General features: G+C 44.3%; 1 protein-coding gene across 1 annotated transcript in view; it reads right to left on the reverse strand.

Moving 5' to 3' along the window:
- Positions 1-636: 636 nt before the first annotated feature.
- The window catches only part of ap1b1 (adaptor related protein complex 1 subunit beta 1), a 37,331-nt gene continuing 11,201 nt past the window's right edge, over positions 637-26,766 (reverse strand). Inside the window, exons 12-22 of the mRNA XM_083644493.1 lie at positions 25,721-25,819; positions 22,730-22,992; positions 18,348-18,555; positions 17,110-17,139; positions 16,137-16,274; positions 15,826-15,971; positions 15,598-15,727; positions 8,981-9,065; positions 8,392-8,478; positions 7,178-7,332; positions 637-3,056 (exon numbers count right to left, since the gene is read on the reverse strand). Coding sequence (XP_083500619.1) covers positions 2,982-3,056; positions 7,178-7,332; positions 8,392-8,478; positions 8,981-9,065; positions 15,598-15,727; positions 15,826-15,971; positions 16,137-16,274; positions 17,110-17,139; positions 18,348-18,555; positions 22,730-22,992; positions 25,721-25,819 — 1,416 coding nt within the window. The 3' untranslated portion in view covers positions 637-2,981. The remainder of the gene's footprint in view (positions 3,057-7,177; positions 7,333-8,391; positions 8,479-8,980; positions 9,066-15,597; positions 15,728-15,825; positions 15,972-16,136; positions 16,275-17,109; positions 17,140-18,347; positions 18,556-22,729; positions 22,993-25,720; positions 25,820-26,766) is intronic.

The following is a 26,766-nucleotide window of genomic DNA, read 5'->3' on the forward strand; positions in this document are numbered from 1 at the left end:
GAGAGAGGTGCCAGTGCAGCCCGAAGCCAGGTTAAGCCTTTCCAACCAGCTTGCACTTTAAACTGTGACCACTTTATCAGTCACCCCCGCCACAGGGAAGCTTCCAGCAGTGCAGAAAATCCTCAGGCGTCCCTTGTGGCTTAAGGCTGGCGGGGAAAAAAGTGACTGAAAGTTGAATGGCAGAGATGTCTGCTTTCGTATGCTAAGCTGTGAAGCAGTGCTGCGGAATGGCTCCCCGGCCCATCTGGGCACAGAAATGTACGCTACAAAGGTCATTAATGATTAGAAAGTGTATGAAAGCATTGATTTCTGGGACTGTGTGCTTTACCAAGTAATACAAAGCAAATGGAAATAAAGATTACTTTTGGCAGTCTCTCTGCAACACTGATGACCCTTTTCCTTTTTGTACTTCCATTAGCAGACTGCCCTGCAGGGACCTAGACATCATTATTTTCCACTGCATTTTTCTTTTTGTTCAACTTCAATGTCGTAACAGCATCTAAACACAACGCTCAATGAGCACAAGCTTGGTTACCTTGTTTTTCCCATTATACTTCTGGCATTATCGCTTAAAGGAAAGATTGAACATCTGTGAATATATCAGATTTTTAATAGTTCTGTTTCAAATGATGTACACACATTGAACAAAATCAAATCAATCAAAAACATATTTTTCCATCACCGGATTTTTTTTTATACAGCATCTCATATGAATCAGCCATCACCGCACACAAAGAGACACACAAACACACACAACCGCCTCCATTGTCATCTCTACAAAGGTGTCAGCTGAAGTGCATACATCCTGTGTAGAGCTGGGGAAAAGGGTCTTCAGTCCAACGACAAAACAAAAACAAAAAACATCCAATGGGGCATTGAACGTTGCTGGATTGAATGTTCTAATCTTCTTTCCAATCAAGAGAGATTGTTATTTGTGCTACCTATATGCACTTAGTATTCAGGAGGAGAACAAAAAACCATGCCGTCACGGTTGAGGATTATTTCACCTCTCTAAGCCGTGATCTCAGGTGGCGACGGTGCTTGAAAAGCAGCGATGAGAGCAGAGAGGATGCAGACTGGCAGAGAGCAGAGAGGATGCAGACTGGCAGAGAGCAGAGAGGATGCAGACTGGCAGAGAGCAGAGAGGATGCAGACTGGCAGAGAGCAGAGAGGATGCAGACTGGCAGAGAGCATGCAGACTGGCAGAGAGCAGAGAGGATGCAGACTGGCAGAGAGCAGAGAGGATGCAGACTGGCAGAGAGCAGAGAGGATGCAGACTGGCAGAGAGCAGAGAGGATGCAGACTGGCAGAGAGCAGAGAGGATGCAGACTGGCAGAGAGCAGAGAGGATGCAGACTGGCAGAGAGCCCAAGTGGCTCGGCGCTAATGCAGAGCCCACAGCGGACACAACGGCCCGCAGCACCTGAGACTCTCACCTCCCCAGATGCACATTCAACTGGACTACAAACATGAACTCAACAATGGAATGACTGAGTTGGAGAGTGGAGAATGGAACTGCACATATAGAAGACAACGGTCCCTTCCGTCTATAAATCTCCAGGTATCGACGCAAAAGCAAAAACAAGACCAATCCACACTGACAAACAAATGCCCATGCACACAGCAAAGACGTCCTGCTCTAATGGGACAGCAGAGGATCTGTATCGCAAAAAGACTGATCCCATTTAGAACATCAAAAGCTGTGAGGAGCTAATCACACATACTAAAGAAAACTCCATTAGAAAAGGACAGAGACAGCGATAATGTGGTTTTACTTCATTTCCAACTCGAGCTCTTACTCATGCTTGGTAGTAGGGCTGGGCGATAATTCAATATGATCATTTATCGCCTTTCAGTGGAATCATGTTGTGATACGTAGATATTTTAATAGTGTGACACATATTTCTGAAATAAATCAAAATAAAATGTCTACATTGAGAAATTTTGATGAGCAAATTGTACTTAAATAAAAACTCATAAATTCAGGTATGTAGAAATATTATTGAAATATTTCTGTTTTGTTTGACATCACACCTAATGCTCAATGATAAACATTTGATTATTTAACATGATTTTGATGATATATAATATATATCATCATCATCACAATAATCATACAAATATTTCTCAAGATATTGACAAAATGTTTTATTATTATTGTGATTGACGATTTCAACTATACCACCCAGCCCTACTTGGTAGCATGAGTAAGCGCTCTCATGCTTCCCTTGTAAAACCTGGATTGTAGCACAACCCTCAGGTTTCTAAGTATTTAAGTATCTCTTCCTAGGCCCAGACAGGCACGTCCTATTTGAAACGTTTAAGCCCAGCAGGTGGGAAAACATGAGCCTTTTTGCTGTAAGGTGTTAATTGAAAGCACCTCAAATAAATATGCTGACAGTGGTGATAAGATTCACCTGCTGATTGCAGACACTATAAATAGACTCCAGTTTGCAGAGATGAGGGACTAGGTAATCATGGAATGAGAATCATGCAGAGAAAATAAGTCACAGGATCACAAATTAATTATACAGCCTTCTTTCCCAGAAGCAGAAAGGTCATCCCAGAATGGCTGAGGCTGCGAGGGCCGGAGGAACCGCCCAAACTGCAAATCATGCAGGAGATTTAGCACTAGCTGATATGTCCGACCCAATCCCAGACCAAGTTGTAGAGCGTGAGCACAGATACAAAACAGCGAAAACTCGCAATGAGAGTGAGGATGGGGACGGGATAAGGAACCAGATACTTCTGCAGTCTTATGGAAAACCGGATCGGCAATGGGTCAGAATCAGACAAACTGTTAAATGTCCTGGTGCAACAGCTGGATGACAGAATGAGGAGGCCAGTCTCAGGCTGGGGCTCCTGCTTTTGGTAAGGCTGTAGAACGGTCTGTGGATCAGGAGGAGGGAGCTTCAGGAGTCTGGGTGGCTGAGGGTGGCTTCCCCGTGCCTGCTCTCCAGTGCGTGTGCGTCTGTGTGGGGTTCAGTTCTTCAGCACTGCCTCGTAGCTCTGGAACACACACTGGGACACTTCTGGGGCTCTGCACTTCAGAGACACCTGTGGAGAGAGGAGTCAAGCAGCGTTACAGCGGTGTAGAACTGCATGGCAAATATCATTTCACTTTATTTTAAAACACGTTAGATGGCAGAGTTTAGTGAGGCAAAGTTTAGAAAGGTTCGGTTCAAATCAAGGCAGAGGGTTTATCAGTGACTATTGTGTGAGATAGAGCAGGACAAAACGGATAAAACGTTACTGCAGACAACGACCAGCCTCATAAACTCCATTTAATCTACAAGCTATAGCTAAGCAGATGACTTCTTACATCTTTAATGCAGTCACAGAAACAGTCTAAATGTCAAACCTTACAAATAAAGTGAGACATTCTAAAGTGGATTCAATTTAGTGTCAGCAGTGATGGAGCAGTATAGGCTCAGCTAGACTTGATAGGATCAAAGAAAATCTTTGATGTGCTGCGTAATGGAGCATAAATGGGATCACCTGAGGCATAATCAGACAAGCATCCTTATTATTTCTGCAGCTTCCTCTGTAAAAATTAAAACCTCATCAATTCCAAGAGAGAAAAAAAACCCGCCGCATTGTAAATTCTGCTTTTAATTCCATCTCATCAGCTACAGGCAAAAACAAAAAACAAGAGGAAATATTCTCGCTCCACTCATGTTATTCTAGCCTGGGAGTAGCCAACAGGATAACAAAAAGGCAGGTTCCTTTTCATCGGCGCTCATATTGCAGGAGTCAATTTTCTGGAACCCGGCCCCAGGAAACACACGAGACAGAGACAGAGCCAGAGCTTTGTGATGAGGCATCCAGATAGGGAATGTTGTGTCACGGCATTATGAGTATAATCATTTATTCAGCAGAGAGACGTGACAAGTGTGACAGTTGAGGGGTTCAAACCCGGGCCCCTCCTGGACAAAAGCAATAGGCGATGGAGCCAAAGCGATGGAGTGTCCTTGAGCAGCGTTGCCGTAGACACCAAAGAGCTGCGCTGGAAGAATAGCAGGAACGTTGCACGGCTCCTTGAATGTTGCCTCCGTGCACTCAGGCCTCGTTACTAATGCATGCTGCTGCTGCTGCTGGCAACACGCTATTTAGGCATGCACTCTGCTGTCAGCAGGGGGCGAGATGTGAGGAAACGTGGATGCTCGAGCTGCTGTGTAGAACCAGCTATTAAGACAGTCCGTCAGCGGTGGGGTAGTGTGCTACGCATGCATTCTGCTTAAGGCTTACTGCTAAATTATCAGTATTACATTAGGGGAAGACAGGCAAGGGAAAGAAAACATTAGATATATACGGTATATAAATAAAATATTTCCTCGCCTGGCGAAGAATGTGAGAACAGAGAACTGCAGTAGTGATGGAGGAGGGCGGCGATCACCCGGAGGTGTGGAACTACTCGTGTGTGGATCAAAATCAGAGATGAAGAAAGAAAAACACCACCCTGTTATTACTCAGCTAACTTCTTTTCATCGTCCCAAGAGAATGAACATATGCAGGAGATTATATTATTCTGTTTTTGTCATGTAAAGTCTAAAAAACTTTCACGTTTCATATGCAATGGAGGTTTTCTCTTTCCACCAACATACTCGGACAGGCACAGATGCACAGATGCACACTATTGGACACACAAACAAAGAAACAGCCTGTAAACACTGCAGGGGCCATTCAAATGTAGCATCAATTGCGGCCCGGGGCTGCCGCAGCATTTTCATGATCCAAAGCAGCACAGACTACTTGTTTTCATTTTAAACTTATCACAGCGTTCCCACTCACATGGGCACGAAATCGACCCTTTTCACGGGGGCCATTTTGTGTCGAAAAGGCAGGGTAAACAGGTGCAAGCAAAACACTAATGAGGGTTTCCAACTTCCAATCCAATTTAACCTGTCTTTTTCGACACAAAATGGCCCCCGTGAAAAGGGTGTATTCCAAAGACTTTTTCCCATGCCTTTCAAGTCTTGTTTGGTGAAATTCAAGGAGTGAAAATTGGCATATTTTGTTTCCTGTTGAAAGCAGGGTTTCTTTAGGTAGGCTAGTAAATGAGTTCTTGTCCTACATCATTTAGCATGTCATTGTCAAATTAGAAATAGCCAGGTCTGGGAAATATATTAACTCTAGACCCACAGAAAGGGAGTGTCGGGCAGCATGGTGGTGAGGGGTGTCTGTCCATCCATGTCCATTTCTGTGTTGAAACGATCACTTTTACTGAAACCCGCAATTACCGGCTCAGGAGGCGGGGAGAGAGAATCAGCCACCAACACTATTGGTCACATCGTTGCCATGGGGACAGTGGATGGGGAGATGAGGAGGGCACTATGTTCCATGTCAAAAAGCTAGTAGTGAGGTGCCACGGGAGAGGAGAAGCCAATTAAGTGGCGCGAGAGCAGAGAATTAAGCCAGGCCATGTTTAACATACAAAACGTAAAATGTCTGCAGCAGCAAATAGCAAACAGGCTGGCACTCTGCTGTTAAGTGGCCCAGAGAGAAAGTCAGCAGAAAGCAGAAAGCATGCGGTGGCAGGGCTTTACTTCCTCCTTTCTAAAAATAGCTGCCGACAAAAGGCTTTGGCAGCCTGGCTGTCATGTGCCGTGCCAAGAGATTTGGGAGCATGCAGCAGCACAGAGACATGCTGTACATGCAACACGCTCAGATCAAGTATCTAGTCTTCACTAAACATTTTAAATTAGGATGGCATCCATCTGTAGGAAGCGGGCAGGAGAGCCTTTCCAGGCGGCACTGAGGAAACATCTGGCATTAAGAATTCAGTAACAACATGAGACCAGATGTGAAGGAAAAGACAGAAGGAGCAAGAACAGCTGAAGGTGGACAAATGAAAACATTGTGATAATAGAACCAACCTCCGGATCCTGAATTAATGAGCCAACAGCACAAATGGACGCAGGGGGGACATAAAAACACAACAAAACAAGGACAATCAAATGAAAAACACACAAGGCCAACAGAATTTTACACAAACAAACACAGTCCAACAAAGAAACACGGCATTCAAACCCAAATCAACTGGTACTTTACCTAAATGAACTGCCACTTACGACGACTGACTTAATTTCCCTAATCTTCTCCATCAGGTCACATTTCCTTATTAAATTTGGAGGATGTGAATATTAAAATGTTACATTCTGAACATACAGATTTGCTGAGTGAGACTGACGTAAATCCACTCATCCAGGAAACAAAAAGACACGAAATGCCACCTTATGAATAAAAGCAGGGTCTCAAGGGAGACTGAGTAATGAGCTGGAAGCAGAGTCACACCAAGGTCACCGTTCTGGACTGGCCATGCACAATCTCCACATGCAAACACAATCCATCAGGAGCGGAGGCCACTGACAGAGCACAGACATGCAGCATCACAAGGGAGAACACACACGCAGACGCATGTGTGCGCGCGCACACGCACACACACACACACACACACACACACACACACACACACACAGAACAATGCAATCATGTGCAATCACCCACATCTCTCCCCTTCATCACTCTCTCTCCACTTAGCCTTTTGCTTTTGTTTGCTTCCATATTAACCCATTGATACCTGATGCAGCATTTGCGTGTATATCCCTCATTTGTGTGTGTATCCCTTTAAGACCGCGAACCGCGTCTTAAAGGGATACACACACAAATGCTGCATCACGTATCAATGGGTTAAGCACAAACTACACCAGCAGCGACCGTGAGCACGCAAAGCACTCAACTGACTTGGGAAGCAGAGGGAAGACATCTGAAAAATATGTAATCCATGTCTTGGAGGATGTGACCCTTGCTCTCCAACGCCCGCATCTCTGACACCACTAAAGGCTGCAGGTACTCGCTATGTCTTATTCACAAGCCATCTCCCAGTTCCAGTCAAACCCTTCGGGCACACAAAAGAACCAGTGCATTTCTCTATTTCACACTTCTGGCTGGCTGAAACTATCCAAAAGTATTTAATATTCAAGGGAATGGAGTACACTTGTTCCTGAGAGAGATAAAATAACATAATTATAAAATTGTTGCTACTTTGTCACATCTATTTTTATCAGTGGGAAAATAATGAAATTAACCCCCTCCATCCCGACACGATTATTACAACTCACACAACATAGAACTTTTTTTAAATCAAGATTTTCCATTGCATTAAGGTTTATGCTCACCGTGTAGTTTGGGTTTCCCCCCTGCACCCGCAGCTCAGCCAGCACCCAGATGCCATTGCTGAGCTTCATAGACTGGTACAGCATGTCCTGACCCTCCACTGCGCGCTTTGCTATGGTGAAGATGTTGCTGCCCTGCAGTTTGCTGGAGGCTGCATCTATGGAGGGAACACATTCAAAGATCCACACAGGGTATGTTGGTATTGTTAGAATGTTAAATGTTTACTGCCTCTTCTTTTCTGAGTCTAAAAAAGTTACAGCTTTTTTTCCCTCCGAGTTCTCAGAATATATATTATTCTTACCTCCGCCAACGGAGTTGACAGAGGTCATTTTTCCGCCTCCGTTCGTCTATCCGTCTGATATCCGCAGGATATCTCAAAAACATATCAATGTCTCTGATAATAGTGCATTTGCGGTTAGGTTGGCCAAGACATGGTGCCATTTTGTTTAGCTAGCAAAAGTTAGCGAGTTAACTAGCTTCCAGGTCAGTAAAAACTGCCAGTTACCGCTAAGCTCTTCCGATTGGTACTGTATGTCACGGTTCTTTCCAACATGTTTAGAGGCGATGGTCTTTGTAATAGCGCTGGGGTCCTCTGGACTTCTGTCATCAGTTCCTTAGTAGCAGCTCCGTCACTGCAGTGAACGAATTAATTCTCCCAACTCGTCCTTTGTGGAACTCTATCAAATTTCAGTATGAGTGAAAATGCAACGCAACTGTATCCCAACGTTCATTCGGCTCAACCATAATTTTCAGTTGCGTGTTTGCACCCTATTTTCTTTGCTGTATGTTTACACCCCAACCAAACATCCCAGCTGTCTGTCTAGCAGATCCAGACAGTCATTTGGAATTTACTTCCCTCCTCAGCTTCTATGTCACTGCGGTGTCCCAGCAGGATCTGAAAGCCTCTCTCTTTGTTCACAAAGAAGAAATTCAATGTGTTGGGGAAATCTCCATTAAGCTGTGTCATTATGGATTCTTCCCCCAATTCAGCTGCTCTCACACTCGTGTAAAGCTAAAGCATCACTCATAAATAGGGACTGCAGACCATGATGAGTTCTTCTCATCAAAGACTATTTGCTTCATTAGCGAGGATCAGGCTTTCACTGCTCCGTCATCCTCGCTCCTTAATCTCCAGGATGTCACACGCATCAAGAGGCCGCAGGCTATAGGAGGCACGGTGTTCTTCAGCTGCTCAAATTCTCTTCAACCTTCTCACCTGAGTTGAGATGACAGTCTTTGATCTGGAATTGGGCCTCATTGTCATTAGGAATGTCTTTCCATGTAGCGAGGAACACCTGTCTCTCTGTGGATGACGAAACAAGAAGACATCACACAGTGAGATGTTTTTACAAGCAATGAAATTGGTAGAGGTCCTAAAAAGGTGGATTTGTTGCTCCTCTGGCCGTGAGGCTTCCTGCTGTGCTTTAGGCTTGAGGAGCATTAGCTTGCAGCCTCCGGCAGCAGTCCCACTGAAGGCCCCATCTGGAGGCTCCACAGGGAGATGTGCCAACACTTTTTCCCAGATTGAATCAGCCAGAGCGAGCAACAAAATGAAAACAACCACAACTGACCCACAACACCACGGCTGCATGATCTAGGAGCAAGTGCGCAGCCCCCCAGATGCACGAGTGCAGGCATGCAGACGCGCACACACACACACGCACACGCACACAAATCTGTGTCTGCGTGACACACACAGTTCAACAGTCAGACAAATGTGCACTCGATGAAAAAAGACTGACATACATTGACGTCAATAGGGTTGGAGGCTTATGAAGGACGAGAAGTGGCCAAGAGACACTCACCCATCTTCCCGTCCTCTACAAACAGCATGCTGATGGGGTACTGGCAGCTGAAGTAGAATACGTCAATGTTGTTCTTAACAGCCACCTGCGAGAGTGATTACATCCAAGGAGGGGGAAGAGGAGGACGACAGGAGGAGACACAAGAAGCCATACATGAGGCATTGCTTTTCAAGTGACCTTTAAGGATCTCTATTGCTGGTGTATTTGTGGCATTTACTGAACAAGGTTACAGGCCTTTGGGAATAACACATATCACCATCACATCTCTGCAACACTATATTCTACAGTTTTATTGCTGAAATGAAATTCATGTTCTGTCTCTGCCTGGTCTCCCTTCATGTCTCCTAGACTAAGGCAGGCTTGAGAGGCTTCTATTTACAAAAGAAAGGTTACAAAAGAAAGATGGCATGAAATATCTACAGGCGCATATTTTGTGAATGAAGGTGCAGTGGTGGCGCTGGGCAATTACCGCCGGGCGTTAGTGCACTTAGAGGCGTGTCCAAATCGTTGTGCAATTCCCCGCATCGCGCACCTTTCCATTTGCACCTTCCCATTTGCGAGGGCGCAAGGGGTGAAATGGGCTCGATTAAGTAGGTATGTTATTCACATGCATGGTCAGGGCGTTGGATCCACACAACCAATCTTTGGGCAAATGTCATAATATGAGAGCGTGCTGGTATTCTCCGTGCGCAATCAGACATCTCCTTAATTATAGATAAGGGTCTAAAAATATCAAAAATAAGCTTTATTTATAGAGCACTTATCTAAAGGCAGAGTTTACAGAGTGCTTCATAAGTGGCACAAAATCTAAAAGAAGATAAAAGTAGGACACATTCAAAAGGAATTAGGAGGGGGAAAAGGCAAGTTTGAAAACTGGGCAAAAATCAAAAACACCACATAAAAGCAAGTCTATAAAAGTTAATTTTGAGAAATGATTTAGTTCCTCAAGCAGGACGCTGTACGCCACAGTGTCGGGGTGCTGATGAAGACATTGAAACACTGTATAATGGAGGCCCCTGGAGCAGTGAGGGGGATATTGATCAGTCTGCTCAACAAAGGAGTGTTGAGAGAAGGACGCTGAGTCCAGACTGAGGATGACAGCAGAATGACTCCTGAATAATTGATGGGGTGTCTTTTGGGTGCAGTGCAGTACTGCCGGTAATACAAGGAGTACAAAAGGCCTTACAGAATACTTTACAGCCTTTGTCAATGGAAGGACTGGAGCTCTGTTAGTAAGGGCAAGCAAATGTAATAACTACTGTCTGTGTGGGAGCAAAGTTGACCAAGGAGAGCAGGGCAGCCAGACACCAAATACAACTTGGAAGTTTGACATATTACAGGTCTTATATTGTATGCATTGTATTCCTATATTGTAAGTTGATCTATCAGACTATGGAATATGCTCATTATTGAATAGCCAGGTTTTCAAGGCATCTAAAAGCAAAGCAAACAACCCCCACCCCCCAACCTGTGAGCACAGGTTCCTACTCGTCCTTTGAAGTCCACATAAACAAAATTGGACGCATAAACCCGTTTCACTGTGTGCTAATCTACCGCCCTCCAGGCAGAAATAGCTCGTTCCTAGCCGAGTTTGGTGACTTTTTAGCATCTATCATTTGCTTGGACAGAATTCTTTTAACCGGAGATTTTAACATGCATATTAATAAGAGCTCAGATACTTTTGCTGCTGATTTCCTTAATATTACTACGTCTCTTTGTTTTGTCCAACATGTCGCCGCTCCGACCCACAATAAGGGAAATACCCTGGACCTTGTGTTCACAATCGGTTTAACAATAAGCAACGTCTGTATCGAAGATCTGACGGTGTCCGACCACAAATGTGTGCTGTTCAACCTGTCCTTTGACAATGACTTTGTGCCAGAGAAGCGTATAAAAAGCTCTCGCATTGTCAACAGCTCAGCTGTTGAGAATTTCGCTGCTAATTTCGATCAGAATGTTTTGTTGTCGCCTGATGATGACGTAGATTGTTTAGTTCATGCTTTCAACGCACACTGTGCAACCATTTTAGATGACGTAGCCCCCATTGTGACTCGCTCTACCCACCCTGTCTCCCCCTGGCTGAACAAGGACATCTGCGAGCTGAAACGTAAATGTCGCAAAACAGAGAGGAGATGGAAATCCTCAAACCTCGAGGTCCATCGCCTCTATCTAAAAGATCTGATAGCAGAATTCAACGATCTAGTTAAGAGTGCCAGGGCTGAGTATTTTTCAAACCTGATCTCTTCTAGCAAGCGAAATCCCAGAGTTCTTTTTAAAGTGATAAATTCTTTAGTTAGTCCTCCCACTCCCTCTGTTCCGGTGTTTTCTAATGAAGACTGTAATCGTTTTCTTTTGTTCTTTGTAAATAAAGTAGCTGATGTTAGGGCAAGCATCACCCCCTCCTCCTCCCCCCTCCCCCTCTGCCCAGCCACCCAATCTTCCCTAAGCAGTCTTGCCCCAGTCTCCCAAACAGATCTATTAGATATAGTGAGATCCATGAAGTCTTCCACAAGCCCTCTGGATATCCTACCTACCCCAATGTTCAAGCAGGTTTTTAGCTCTATTGGCCCTAGTTTGGTCACTATTATTAACAGATCCCTAGTCTCTGGCTCTGTCCCAACCTACTTCAAGGAGGCAGTTGTTCAGCCCCTTCTTAAGAAGCCAAACCTCGACCCCTCCCAAACTAATAATTATAGACCCATCTCTAAGCTGCCCTTTATCTCAAAGGTGTTAGAGAGAGTGGTAGCTAACCAGCTCACCACCTATCTGACAGACCACAACATCGCAGACAGATTCCAATCCGGTTTCCGAAAACACCATTCCACCGAAACTGCCCTTCTCAGAGTATCCAATGACATCATGATGGCCTCTGACTCAGGAAAATGCACTGTCCTGGTTCTGTTAGATCTCAGTGCAGCGTTTGACACGGTGGACCACGGAATCCTGCTCGGTAGACTAAAGGAGTGGGTCGGCATCTCGGGCAGTGCCCTAAAATGGTTTGCCTCCTACCTTAAGGAGAGGTGTTTCTCCGTGGCTGTCGGCCCTTTCAAATCTGACTCCGTCCCCCTCTCGTGCGGCGTTCCCCAGGGATCCGTGCTTGCGCCGTTCCTCTTCGCTCTTTACTTGCTCCCCCTAGGCTTCCTCATCAGTCAGTTTAATGGTGTTTCTTATCACTGCTTTGCTGACGATATCCAGCTCTATTTTTCGTTTAAGCCCGATAAAATTGAGGAACTGAGCACCCTATTGGAGTGTCTGTCCGCCATTCAAAACTGGATGGGCAGCAACTTCCTACAATTAAATGCGACAAAAACGGAAGTGCTGATTGTAGCTGCCGAAAACATCTCCAAAAAAATAGCCTCACACTTAGGGTCCCTTAAGGACAACGTGCGCCCTCACCTGAGGAACCTGGGTGTCATATTTGACCAGTCCATGCACCTAGACAAGCACATAAAATCCGTGACCCGCACCTGCTTCTTCCACCTTAGAAATATTGCCGAACTCCGGACCATTGTTTCACATGCCGAACTGGAAATATCCATCCATGCATTCATTTCATCTAGACTAGACTACTGTAACTCCCTTTATTCATATCTCAATAAATCATCCGTGGTTAAACTCCAGCTCATCCAAAATGCTGCTGCCAGACTCCTCACCAGGTCAAAAAAGTCATGCCATATCACCCCCATCCTAGCCTCACTGCACTGGCTCCCGGTACAGCACAGGATCCATTTCAAAATCCTTGTATTTGCATTCAGATCCCTCCATGGCCAAGCCCCCGCCTATATCTCTGACCTCATCCACCCCTATGCAGCCAGCCGGTCTCTGAGGTCATCCAACCAAGAGCTCCTGGTCGTGCCCAGGACCAGGCTAAAAACGAAAGGCGACAGAGCCTTCGAAGTGACAGCCCCGAAGCTCTGGAATGCCCTCCCCCTTGATCTGAGAGCCGCTCGCTCTGAGCTCTCGTTTAAAAAACTATTAAAGACCCACCTGTTTAGACAGGCCTTTTAGTCATTCCTAGCCATTGTTTTTACCTGTTCATGCTCTGTGTATGTTCTTATGTTTTTGCCTTTTTCTTGTATTATTCCTGCACTTATATTTCTGTGTTGCTATTTTAATGTGTAAAGCACTCTGTGCATTCGTGCTGGGAAGGGTGCTATATAAATAAAATTTTACTTACTTACTTACAAAATCCCCATGCTTGATGAGACTTTAAACTGAGGTCGGAGTCGCATTATGTTCAGAGCAGAAGGTTCTACTATGGCAAAAAGGCCTAGGAAACAACCACTTAACGTTACTATGTAGGAAACAACCACTTAACGTTACTATGTAGGAAACAACCACTTAACGTTAATATGTAGGAAACGACCATTTAACGTTACTATGTAGGAAACAACCACTTAACGTTACTATGTAGGAAACAACTACTTAACGTTACTATGTAGGAAACAACCACTTAACGGTACTATGTAGGAAACAACCACTTAACGTTAATATGTAGGAAACGACGACTTAACGTTACTATGTAGGAAACAACCACTTAACGTTACTATGTAGGAAACAACCACTTAACGTTACTATGTAGGAAACAACCACTTAACGTTACTATGCCGCTCTCCTTAAATGCTGTGATTTTGAAGGGGTTTTGGTGCCTGTGGGCACTGATCATTCAGCAGAAAAACTAAATAAAATATGCTCTGAGGCATTATCTCCCATCAAGACAAGAATAACAGAGAACCTCTCAAAAGACAAAGATCAGGCTGGACGTGTCAAAATGGGTGGGAGTACCCTTCAAACAGGCAGCAGAGTGGAAGGTTAGCAGGGATACTGAGAGCAGGGGAAACAAAGCAGACATGTGTTGTGTGACAACTAATGACTGTCCCCACCTCCATCAGCCCCTCTCAACTGGCTTATCTGCTCTCTCCAGCTGCACCGGGCGCCAGCACACTATTCTGATCAAACAGAAGCCAGCGGCCCCCTTCATCTCTTTTTATTTGGACCTCATCACAACGGTTCTGAAGGCTGTCGAACAATGTTATTTGATTTCCTTTTCATTTGCAGCACGGGAATTCAACGGTACCTGCTGCCTGGAATGCAGTGATCACGGTAGCTGAATCGCTAATGAGAAAAAAACAAAGCCTAAGGCGATGAGGATGGAAACGTACTATGGCGTCATTGGCGTAGCTCGATAATCATTACAAGCATAGATAAGGAGAAAACCTAACGCCCCATGAGATACAGTGAGCGCCGTAAGCATTTCAACCAAGACACATTGTCATGATGTTTCAGCTCTGTAGTGCTCATTTTGGATATAAAAGATAAAAAAAAAAATAGATTGGAAATACTGGCAATGTTAATTTTGGAGGAAGAACTGTATTAAAAAAGAAAGAAAGGAAAAAAACTGCTCTTTTTGTATAAAAGAGCCAGATTGGCAAAACAATCTGGACAACCTGAGCTCTTAGTAATATTTTCTCATATTTCAATTGCATTAAAAACTTAACATGCGGTGACTTAACCTAGAAACAACAGATTCTTAAAATCTTCAGTTGCTCTTCTAAGGAAATTCTACTAGCTCTTAAAGTCGAACTGAACCCGTTCGTCACGTGCATATGAATCCGTTTCAGACTGAAAACATAGTTTGTCTAAGATGACAGGTTGAGAGGCGGGTCATAGTATCAGGTCGATGATTTTATTTGACAATTCTGGGGACTGGATTGGGCTTTGGCCGCTCGGCCAATCGTGTTGCTGAGCGGAGAGTGCAGCACGTCGGCCTGGAATCTCCGAAGTGCGACCCCTGACAACCAAGCTCTCGGATGCGCGCTCCGTTATCGCTGCTGTAAATACGATATCCCTGGAATGCGCGTTTTAACGAGCCAGTTACATTTCTTTGCATTCTTAGAGATTATAGTTTTTGTTTTCTGTTCATGTTTCTAACAATTGGCCAAGTTAGTAGTTAGTTTATGAGATAGGAATTCTGCCAGATGACAGGCACTAGGCGCCATTTTCCCCTTCATTTGGAAGAGAAAATTATCCTGAAATGAAGATTTGATTGAGCTGCATGTCGTGATATGATTGGTTGAAATGGGGTAGAAATTTGATAGTACTAGGTGACGTCAGCAAACTGTACATTACTGTTATCAATGAAATCTTGAAAAATGAACTTTTGATGTGAAAAACTAAAGAAATTAGATTGTTGTGATTTTTTTGCATACATTATTAAATGGGTGCACTGCATACCCAGGTATTTGAACTAAAAGAAAAGAAGTCATTTTTGGGTTCAGCTCGACTTTAACATTATGCATCTCTATGAGAATTCAGGTGTTGCCGACATTCCTAATTAAATTCTTCAAACGCAGCATAGAGCACATTGTTGGCTAAATCACTACAGACAGATAACATCTGTGGTACTAAACCATTCTGCTCTTGCTAGCCCCATGGCAATTGTATCATTTGACACCAACATTGAAAACTGTACAGAGCAATAGTATTTAAAAAAGCTGTTACTGTCCAAAATGTGGACATTATTCTAACCTCAATGTTAAGCTGACACAGAGACTTGCATTATATCAACAGAATGAAAGCAAAAACAATTAATAAAAAAAAAACGGTGGAGAAATTACCTGAAGGTTATTGAGGGGCTCCATCTTCATGACGGGTCCCACAGTGTTGAGGGGGAGGGCCGCTTCAATAGTCTGGTTTGGGTTGAGGGGAGTGAGAATCTGCAGTGGACCGGCTGGGGCCAGACCAAAGCTACAGATGAACACAGAGGAGTCACAAGTCACAAAGATGATCAAACATACAAGACTCGAAAGAAATGCTCAAGATTGACACCATTGAATTGCTCTCACCTGTTTCTGTTGAACTGGATGGCAAAGTCAGACATAACACTCATCGCTTTATTAGTGAGGGTCATCTCCATTTGGATGACCCCAGCACGACGGGCAAAGGTCCCTGAAATCTCCAGACCCTTGGCCTTCATAGCTGGTAGCCACACCTGAAGACGGAGAACATTGCTTATTCACCTATTAGGCATTAACACACAGGCAGTGCAGTCAATGTTATTATCTTTGCAGCTGATTAACATTCTGTGTATTTCATATTCTGCATTGCCACTGCTACTAAACTACTCTGTCCCTCATCACAGCATAGGGTGACTCACTGTTTTAGTAGGGATGTAGGCTCCCATGGGCATACCAACTCCTCCTCCCAGGTCAAACAGGTCGCTCAGACCACCACCCACTGGGGCGTTGAAGGAGGCCGGCATTACAGCTGGAGCAGCACCAAAAGCAGCGCCCATCTGTAGACCACAAAGCAACACGTTACCCTAAACACATTCAAAGTAAATTCAAAGTAAATCCGTACTGAGTAGGGGTGTCACAATACACTCAGTTCACGATACGATACGTATCACGATACTGGGTTCACGATAACGATACGATACGATACGATTTTAACAATATTTTTTTAAACTTGAATAATGACAATATATGACTGGAAAAGTAGTATTTTATTTGAAATGCACAAATACAAAACATGCTGTTGTGGGAAATTGTTATTACAATAACAACTAGAAAAAACATGAGATTGGAGATAAGGCTTATCTTGAAATAGAATGAGTTACTGTACACCGTCACTTAGATTTACTTTGAACTAAAAGGTTTCTCAGCAGTATAAATTCTCATTATGCATCTTCAGTTTTTCTTCAAACTCAAACAACAAGACTTTTCTTAGTCTATTTTTTATGCATCTTCAGTTTTTCCTGTCAAGTACCGTAAACAGTTTTGCCAGAAACTCAATTGAATGGTTTCTCTCCTGTATAACTTCTCATGTGTCTCTTCAGAGACTTGTTCAACTGAACTACTTTCCACACATTGAACTTCAACAAACAAAGACGTTTCTTTGTCTATTTTTGAAAGAAAAAAAAAAGAAAAAAAAAATTGCGATATGAGATTTCATCTCAACGATACATATCGTGACGTTTTACTATCGCAAAATTTCGTGGGACGATATATTGTGACACCCCTAGTACTGAGCAACCAAAACGCAACATGTTACACTAAACACATTCAGAGGCAATCCGTACTGAGCAATCGAAATGCAACATGTTTGAAAAATCAAACAAGATGACTTACAGCAGGACTTCCTCCGATGTCTCCACCAAGCTGAGTGAGGGGAAAAACAGAGCACAAAAATGCAGGTTATATATTTGTGCAATATAAAATAACTTCCTGGGAGGTTTGAGGAGGATGGATAGAGGAGTGTGAAGGTCTAAGTAGCCATTTTCATGACTAACTTTAGGTTTAGACCATGAAAGAGTAACAATTAGCAAAAGGGAGTATCACTACAGGGCATACAATATTTACTTTTTACTTCTCTTTTTATGTAACTGAACGTTCTCATGGTGTTCTATAATTTCAGCAGTGTGGCTATTGAGTTCCAATAGGGTTTGCATAAATGCTACTCATTGAGCAAAAAGTGAAAGCATTATTGTCGATAAGTGAAAGCGCTACTGTCGTGATGATAACATGGTTAGGGGTATTGTAATGCAAAACATACAGTGATGGAGCATACAGTGATAGGGGGATACAATTGTGACAAAAAACATGGGCAAGATTTCCTAAAATCTTAAGAGGAAAGCAGGAACTAAAACAGTTTGATATGAACTGCAAGTCTGGTGAACTACAACAGACACAGAGCAACTGCTGGGGAAGATTATTCAAAAGGTGACAGCGGTACACAGGGGACAAGAGGGGATTCTAGACTGGCGCTGGCCTTTACTGGTCCTGTGGTCCACCACAGCCCCCTGGACCAACCTCAGTGGGACTGTAATCTGGTGGAGACGGGGACTGATGTGAGAGCTGAGGTGACTGAGGAGTGTCTGTCCGAGACACATGAGGCTGGGTGAAAGATGAAACACACCACAGAGCCCATAGGTAAGAAGACATGGGACTCAAGGGTTGAACGGCACATTGACATTACATGTGAGGATGATAAGAGGTGACGAATGATGTGTGGAAATGTCAGACTGATGCATGTGAACAACAGAGTAAAACATGGCAGTGATCAAGTTAATCTCTTAGAGCTAAAATGGTATGACTGCTGTGCCCTCTCCCCTCCATGTAGTTACCGATTCAGACTCATCGCCCATCTGCAGGTGTAAGCATTGAACAAAGAGAGGAAAAGACAGGGGGGGTCAAAAGGAAAAAAGAAAGCACAAATAAAATGTAGAAAGAAGAATATTCATACATTACTGTAACCAACTGCTATTAGAGAAACTAGCTGACCAATGAAAAACCCAGAGGCATTCAGAGAGATTTTGAGATGGCAGCTTCAGCAGGATAGTATTGGTGGGGCTGAGGGGAACACCTACCAGGCTGTCCAGTCCTCCTCCAAGAAGGTCCATGGCCCCCATCTGCATGGCGGAGGTGGGGGGTGGTGGTCCGGTTGTGGTGGGAGGGGTCAGGTCCAGATTGAGCAGATCTCCCAGGAGGTCTCCCTGGGATGGGATGACAGCAGGGGGGGCCTCGGTGACTCCAGCAGTAGAACCCGTGTCTGGGCTCTCTGCTCCACTCTCCCCGCTACAGGACAGAGAGAGGTAAGGGTGGGGGGGAAGTTCTGTAACTTTAGATTAGGGCACACATTAACTATTAAGTATGGGTTTTCCCTCAATAGAATCATTTCCCATCCAATAAATCCAATAATATGTGATGCTAGCACTTTATAAGCCCATACTGAGTAAAGAATACCGAGAGCCCAATTCATGTGCAACAACTTCCTTGCAGACTGCTGGAAACACTAATTAGGAGGCTATTGAGGGAAAAGCCATAATTAATGGGCTATACTTGTAGAATCCAATAATGCAGAATAAAGGTGCTAATAAGTGGTTTGTAATGATGACTAACAATGAACCAATACATTACTATATGAATAATGCATGTTGATAAGCACCTTATTCATAGTTAAAATGTGTTTCCTAATCTAAAGTGTTACAAAAAGCTCAATAAGATTGCTGTAGGTTATTTAGTGGCAATGTGATTTATTTTATTATTCTTTTAAATACTAGACATTTCTGTTGATTCAATAAATTGTGAATTTGTTTTAATACTGTAAACTTTGTAATCAAACCGATGATGTGACTCCAATTAGTTGAGATGAGGCTCAAACATCTCTGATGGAAACACAGCCAACAACATTAACTAGGTGCAATGTTTCATGTGCGGGCAGGAAGGAAGGGAAACAGATGCACAACTAGAAAGTAGAAAGTGTGACTCAGCAGACTTGGGGGGAAAACATGCTCAAGCGAGGTCTGCTTGAATAAATAACCCCTCCCCCCTGGATGAGTGTGGCGGGTTTTAAACGGTGCAGCCGCTTCTATAAGTGGCTGTGTGTGTTTGTGGACGAGATTTAGCCCAGGCCTCTTCGGGTCCTTGTGCAGCTCACATGAGACTGTAGGTTTCCCAGCGCCGCAGCTCCGCATGCTATTGGTCCGTGATCGGCAAGCTGCGTGATCACTGGACAGGCGACCTGTCAATTACCCCCTTTTCTATCATCTACTTGACTCTAAACGGTGAAATTAGCTATATAGGCCAAAAACCGTGTTTCGGTCCAATCTGTAAACATGCTTAATCACAGTTACAAAGTGGGTCATTTTAACACGAGTGTGAACGGGAACAACGCCACTTCAGAGTCAAGTGACCATTCAAGGAACTACAGCATTCAGGATTACTTCCGCGACTCCCTCTGAAAAACCCGGGGCTAGAGAGAGAGAGAGAGGGGGGGGGGGGGGGGGGGTGGAGGACAAGGGTCAGACCTGCAAACCTGCACCGCTTACTAATCGTGCATTCCTTTATAACTGGGGACTGGTAATCTTACGACTTCAAAAGGTCATGAGCTGGGACGGTGACGTCACCGAGCTGGTATCTCCCATTCCAAACTCGTAGGAGCCTCAGCAGCCCTGACCTCAACAATCCAAGATGGCTGCGCTGCGCAACAACAGTAGTTATAATCGTAGTAATATTGTTTAGCACTTCTGTTTTGTTTGTGTCTCATTAAATCAGCTGTACACGCAGCACTGCCTAACTTCTATCTGTGTGGACATGGGGCTGCAGTGTTTGTATGCGCAAATTGCCGCGAAATGCCATGTTGTCAATTGTTATTGCTAACAATGGCTAGCCTGGCTAGCGACTGGATCTGACCAATGAACAGTGAACTTCCCAGCTCAAGTTTTCTGCAAATGGAACGCTAACAAAACGGATGTGATGTCATTTAGCCTCCACATCCCAGTTATTTTGCGATAAAGGAACGCACGATTAAAACACCTGGGTGTGATTTAAAAAAAACAGCGCTACAGTTCTTTCAAACTAGAACGACCGCAACGTGGATTTATGCCTCCGCCATTATCTTTATCTTTATTGTTTATTTGAGCAGGGACAGTATGTGTACTGTAATTTTTTTTTATAAATATATTGCACCAGAAATAGCTAAGAGCTAGCATTAGTTCATTCTTGAGTCCAAATCGCCATTTGAGGCAAATTGGAAGAAATTCCGTCACGGCGCTCCTGAGATGTTGCGTTAACAAGCTTGAAAATGGCGTTTGAGAGGTCACAGAGACCTTGACCTTTGACCACCAAAATGTAATCAGTTCATCCTTGAGTCCAAGTCAACGTTTAAGCCAAATTGGAAGAAATTCCATCAAGCCGTTCTTGAGATAATATTCCTGAGATGTTGCGCTAACAAGCTTGAAAATGGCATTCGAGAGGTCACAGTGACCTTGACCTTTGACCACCAAAATCTAATCAGATCATCCTTGAGTCTAAATCGATGTTTGAGGGAAATTTGATGAAATTCCGTCAAGGCATTCGTGAGATATCGCGTTAACAAGCTGGAAAATGGTGTTTGAGAGGTCACAGAGACCTTGACCACCAAAATGTAATCAGTTCATCCTTGAGTCCAAGTCGATGTTTGAGACAAATTTGATGAAATTCCGTGAAGGCATTCCTGAGATATCGCGTTAACAAGCTTGAAAATGGCGTTTGAAAGGTCACAGTGACCTTGACCTTTGACCACCAAAATCTAATCAGATCATCCTTGAGTCTAAGTCGATGTTTGAGGGAAATTTGATGAAATTCCGTCAAGGCGTTTCATGCCAGGCGCTACGACCCCGAGTTTCCCAGTCTATTTTCCATCCGCGTAATAAAAGCTCTGCTGAAGGGCATTGCCAAAGCCTTTCCGACTGCCCCTGACTCTAATCGTCCCATAACTCTCCCCGTGTTACGGCAGCTTCTGGGGCGCACGAGAGACGGCCTTTTCTCTCCCCTGCAAAATTCCCTCTTAGAATGCGTGTTCTCGTTAGCCTTTTATGGGTTCCTCCGCGTTGGCGAGTTCACATGCCCGGGGTCATTCGACCCCTCCCGGGACGTGACCTGGTCCGACCTAAAGTTTCACCCCGATCATTATAGTCTCTCCCTTAAACACACCAAGGCGGGCAGAACCTGCTCCATCATCTTCCCCGTTTTGCCCCTTTGCTTCCATGGCCCGCTACATAGGAATTCGACCCCAGACTGGCCCATCTGCCCCTCTGTTCCTCATCTCGCCCCACCATCACATGACAAAAGCCTGGTTCACTCTCCACCTCAAGCGGATCCTCTGTGTGACCTCCCAGCGGAGTACTATTCCAGTCACTCCTTCAGGATCGGCGCGGCCACATCGGCCGCCGTGCAAGGGGTGTCCTCCGCCTCCCTGCAACAGATGGGCCGCTGGTCCTCTGGTCCTCGTCAGCCTAAGCGGCCTACATCCGACCGGAGCAGGCCACCATATTGTCTGCCCAAAGATCCCTCCTCCCCTAGGCTTCAAATGGTAAGCACATGGCATTCATTCCCTCATTCCTCCTCGCAGTAGCTTGTTACTTCGCATTTCATTGGTGGTGGCCTCCCCGAATCCATAGCGCCAGCAGCGCTCCGGCAAAATAGTGCCAGCGGTAGTAATGACTCCAATAGGCAAATGCCGTGGTGATTTCAAATCACTAATTCAGATCCCAGCACCGCCTGAGCGTAAGTCGCGAAGGCGGAAAATGCTAAGTCAGCGCGCCGAATTATGCCGGATTGGTCGATCACCCAGCGCCCGCTGTAGCGCTGCGGCCACGGCCGGGCGGTGATTTTCGTAAGTCGCTGTGCGCCAAGCCAAACGGTCGGCGACAAGCGTCGCATTCCGCCGTTCCGCAGATATCGCGTTAACGAACATCGGACGGAGAACCCGGATCCATAAGCAGAGGCATAAAAAGCCTTACAATGTAAAATCATTCATTATTATAATTTGGAGTAAACTCCATTTAGTTTAGTTCATTTTCCCCCTTGATTTTGTACTACTGGTATTCTGGTTTATCTGATGGATTGTATAGGAAGGGGCAAAACTAAGCCTTGGGCTTCTGTGAAATGGCTCGTGTGAAATGGACTGATGTATACATGCATGATGATGTTTTGTCAGCTGCATATTCAAACAAATTGAAACATTTTGTTCATTATAATGCATGACCGAAATAAACCATTAATTAATTGTTGCCCAATTCAACTGACCAGATTACCGGTCATACTGCAACATTAATGCCACTGCCGTGGCAGCAGTGAAGGGGGCTTTTGTAATAAAAAACAAACAAAACAAATTTAAATGACAAAGGCCCCCACTTTTACCGCTTGCAGCAGCACTGTGATAAGCCAGCAGTAAAGCAGCCAAACCAAATGAGGAACAATGACTCACGATCCGGCACGGGCAGGGGGGAGCCTCTTGTGCTGCACCCCGCGGCTGCCCTCCACAAAGGCACTGGGGGGCTTGTGGTAGACAGACGCCAGGGTGCCAATGTGGCAGATGAGCTCCTCCAGCAGGGTGGGCTCAATCAGGTCCGTCTCCTCCGAGATCAGGGGCTTCTCGGCCAGCACCACCTCCTTGGCGGCCACGGGGTCAGTGGAGAGCAGACGCCAGTAGATGTAGCCGCGGTCACGAAGGTCTGGGTTATCTGAGTCCTGGAGACAAAGATGAGGGTGGAGAGCACTATTTATGTAGCTTGTATAATGAATATCTAATGTTAGACTCTTCTTTGACTGCCCCTGATTTAAGAGACTGAGCAGAGATTAAAATATATTAAGAACACAGTTAAGGAGTCTCAGCCTTGGGCTTCTACTAGCACTTCACGACAGGATAAGGCAACTTACATTATAGATCTTAATTGGATTTCGAGAAAATCAAATAAGCTTAAAAATATGATCTTACAAGATATAGGGCATGAAATCTAAAATCTACGGATAATGTGAGGCTCTCACAGAATTTGAGAACTGTGAAGAGAAAACCCTGTAAAACGTTTTAAACTTGCGTGCTCGATTCCTAGGCTTGCCTGCTGCTCGAGTGACCATCACTGATCACATCATGGAGTGCTCGAGTGACATCACTCAGGGCACAATTGCGCAACTTTGCATGTCATAGACATTGTGACATCAACAGTGACATCATTACTGACCAAAATCATCACAAATCTCACAATGTGGGGCAAAAATGACAGAAACAAAGAAACAGAACCCACTTATTCCCTTTTATATATGATGATTATATGATGATGATGATGTAATGCATATTGATGATGCAATTAAATGTATTGTCTAATTTTGTTATAAGGCTGTTTTAAGTTGTAAGGTGTGTTCCCTCGCCTTTGCTGCTTTGTTCTTGCACTACTGCTCTCAATTGTGTGTTTGCGTCTGCCCCATCCATGCTTTGTACAGACACGGCAGCTTAATTACAGAAAACAGAGAGTACTGAGCACTGTTGCCAAACACATTCGTTGGATCAATCACTGAATTAATTACCATTCATTAAACAATTTGATATGAGAAAATTATGTTTTGCACGTGTATCACAGACCATTTCTGAGCAAGGTAGAAATTGAGAGACCTGATCCGTTCCATGATCATAATATTCTACTCTAGGCTATTTTGAGGCCAAATCTGGACAACAAATGTCCATGATTTCCTAAAGTAGACTCACTCACAGCAGTAGATAGACTCTGCCCTTGTGGGCCAGTCTACTGCTGTTGGGGTGTCTGCGTGAGAGACGATGACTACGTTTACTGTCATGCACACAATATTCCGGTCTTTGCCCTTATTCCGACTAAATGAATAATCACTAATATTCCCGTTTACATGCAGCCGTAGCCCCCCCCCCCCCCGTCGTGTACACACGTCAGAGAGGAAGAGATGCAGATAGAAACAGTGGAGTTTTTCTCTTGAGAATAAACAGAGCAGCACTGATGCGTGATCATGATCTCTATTCTTACCACCATCATCTGATCCATTTCAGATTGCTGCTGAAAAGTTGGGAGCTGCGATATTTGCGCATATCCAAAAAGATGTTGATATCCAAGTCTTTCATATTAAAAGTAGCCTAGGTTAGGCCAGAGCCATAGAGATATAAGAATTGCGTCATCTCCATTAACTCCAATGGACTTTTCTTTTCTCTCATTCTCTTTTTTTTGTTTTTATCTCACAAGGATTTTGGACTTCTCTATTTAAATCACTCTGGGCTAGGCATGTTTCTCATCTCCTTCTCTATTTAAATCACTGTGGGTTAGGCATGTTTCTCATCTCCTCCTGATCAGAAATGTGGGCTTTTCTTTTCGCATGCCAGAGACGATGGATTATATGATTATATTGTCCCACGTCTTAAATCGGAAAATGCTAAATCCGGGAAAAAAGCCAAATTCGGAAAATCCAACCGGAATATGCCGTTTACATGACCCTTATCAAATTCAGAATAGTCATTTTCGGAATAATAATGGAATATTGTGTGCATGTAAACGTGGTCAATGTGGTGTGACTGCAGAGTTCATATGAGGCAAGTGCAACAACATTTTGTAGTGCATCATCATCATGGATTGTCTATGCTGCACTCATTTAATGGCTACAAACAGTTTGCAATGTACAAATAAGAATACATGCATATTTTATTCATGCATATAAACATTTGTATTTGTATCTGAATAAAACCAGGGGGTGGTTTAGACAGAAACGTTAATATTTAAAAAAAATTGGTCAGCATTGCCATTGCTTAAGGCACTAAACCAATGACTTTATGACTTAACAACAACAATGTACAAAAACAGAGAATTTGTCTAATCCAGAGAGGTTCTTCCGCTGCGAGCAGAGGCTGTAGGTTATATATTCATGTGATGTCCGTTACTGCATAACCCCGCCCCCCAAGCTGGCTACTATTTTCACCCATCTGGACATTTAACGTCTCACTAGTGGAAAACCCTGACTGCCAGGTGAATACATAACCGCTGCACGTACAGCGGACAGAAAATGAATGCAGAGCATAATGCTCATGTTATTTTCACTGGCAATGTTCTGCCTTATGCACAGAAGTTTTCTCAGGGCCGGAGCAGTGATAACTGCTGATGATAACCCTTTTGACACTGGCTTTGTCATCTTTACCCAGAATCTAAAATGTCTTTTTAACTGCACATGCACTTTGTGGAGTCAATGCCTAATATATTATCTTCCATCTCAAACAGAAGAATAAGAATAAAAGCTGCGGAAAGAGAGGTCAGTGTTTTGATGAGAGCAAACTACAGAAAGGAGAGGAGAGGAGAAAGACATGGGAGATAAGATTCAGTGGGGTGAGGATTCCGACATATTTGTAGTGTAGACAGAGATGATGGCTGGCACATTAACATCATGTGCCTGCCTGTGGGTTTATTCTCACCTGTGTGGCCAGGCTTAGCACTTGCTGTACCAGCTCCTGGGTCTCAGTCGGCTTTTTCAGGAACAACTTGACTATGGCCGTCAGGAGCTGCAGCTGCACCTAGAGGACCCAGCGGACACACACATCACAACCCATCACCAATACTAACACTTGCATGCCGCTAATGTCAGCACAGCTTTGATTTAGGCTACAAATGAAATATAGAGACGGGGTGCATATTCCTCCTCGCCTGGGAACCCGGCGCATCTGCCAGCTCATGTTTTATTTGCTCTGGCAGATGATCATTCGCATTTGCGAATTGGTGTGGCGATGTGGGGCTAGCATATTCCTGCTCACGATACCTTATTTTAAACAATGAATAGACTAGGTGATGATGGAGGGTTTCATTTACACCTCCCACAAAATAACATTCTGTAGAAAGACTACTGTTACTTGTACACTTAAATCTGATGATACTTTCACACCTACAGTACATCCATGGTGGGTGCTACATATCGGTGTTGGATGAGTTGAGTTCCCTCCCGCTCCCTCCCCTGATATGTGAAGCGCTTTGAGTGTCTTGAAAAGTGCTATATAAATCCAATAAATGATTATTATTATTATCTCCACAAAGGAGGTTATGTTTTCGGTGCTTGTCCGTTTGTTTGTTAGCAGGATTATGGAAAAACTACTGGGCCGATTTTCATGAAACTTGGTGGAAGGGTGTAGCAGGGGCCAACGAAGAACCCATTCCATTCGGGAGCAGATCCGATCAGAGTCGGGTCAAGGGAGGGGGGCGGGGCTATGGAAAAGGGGCAGGGTTCTGATCTGACTCACAGAATTTTCATACATAGGCTGGCCTTGGCGGAGGTCGGCACTCTCTGAGTGCACTTCTATGTTTCGATCTAAACAACTTCAATACATGTATCCCCTGATGAAGGAAAATGCAGACTGAAAGCACAGCAATACATACGATCGGCAGAAACCCCCCACAAAAACAGAGACAACAATGATGCAACATTCAACGGACTAGACTGAAGCTGCTTGCAATAAAGTAAGAACAGCAC

This window comes from Poromitra crassiceps (assembly GCF_964638095.1).
Source record: "Poromitra crassiceps genome assembly, chromosome: 10".
In the NCBI taxonomy this organism is placed as follows: domain Eukaryota; kingdom Metazoa; phylum Chordata; class Actinopteri; order Beryciformes; family Melamphaidae; genus Poromitra; species Poromitra crassiceps.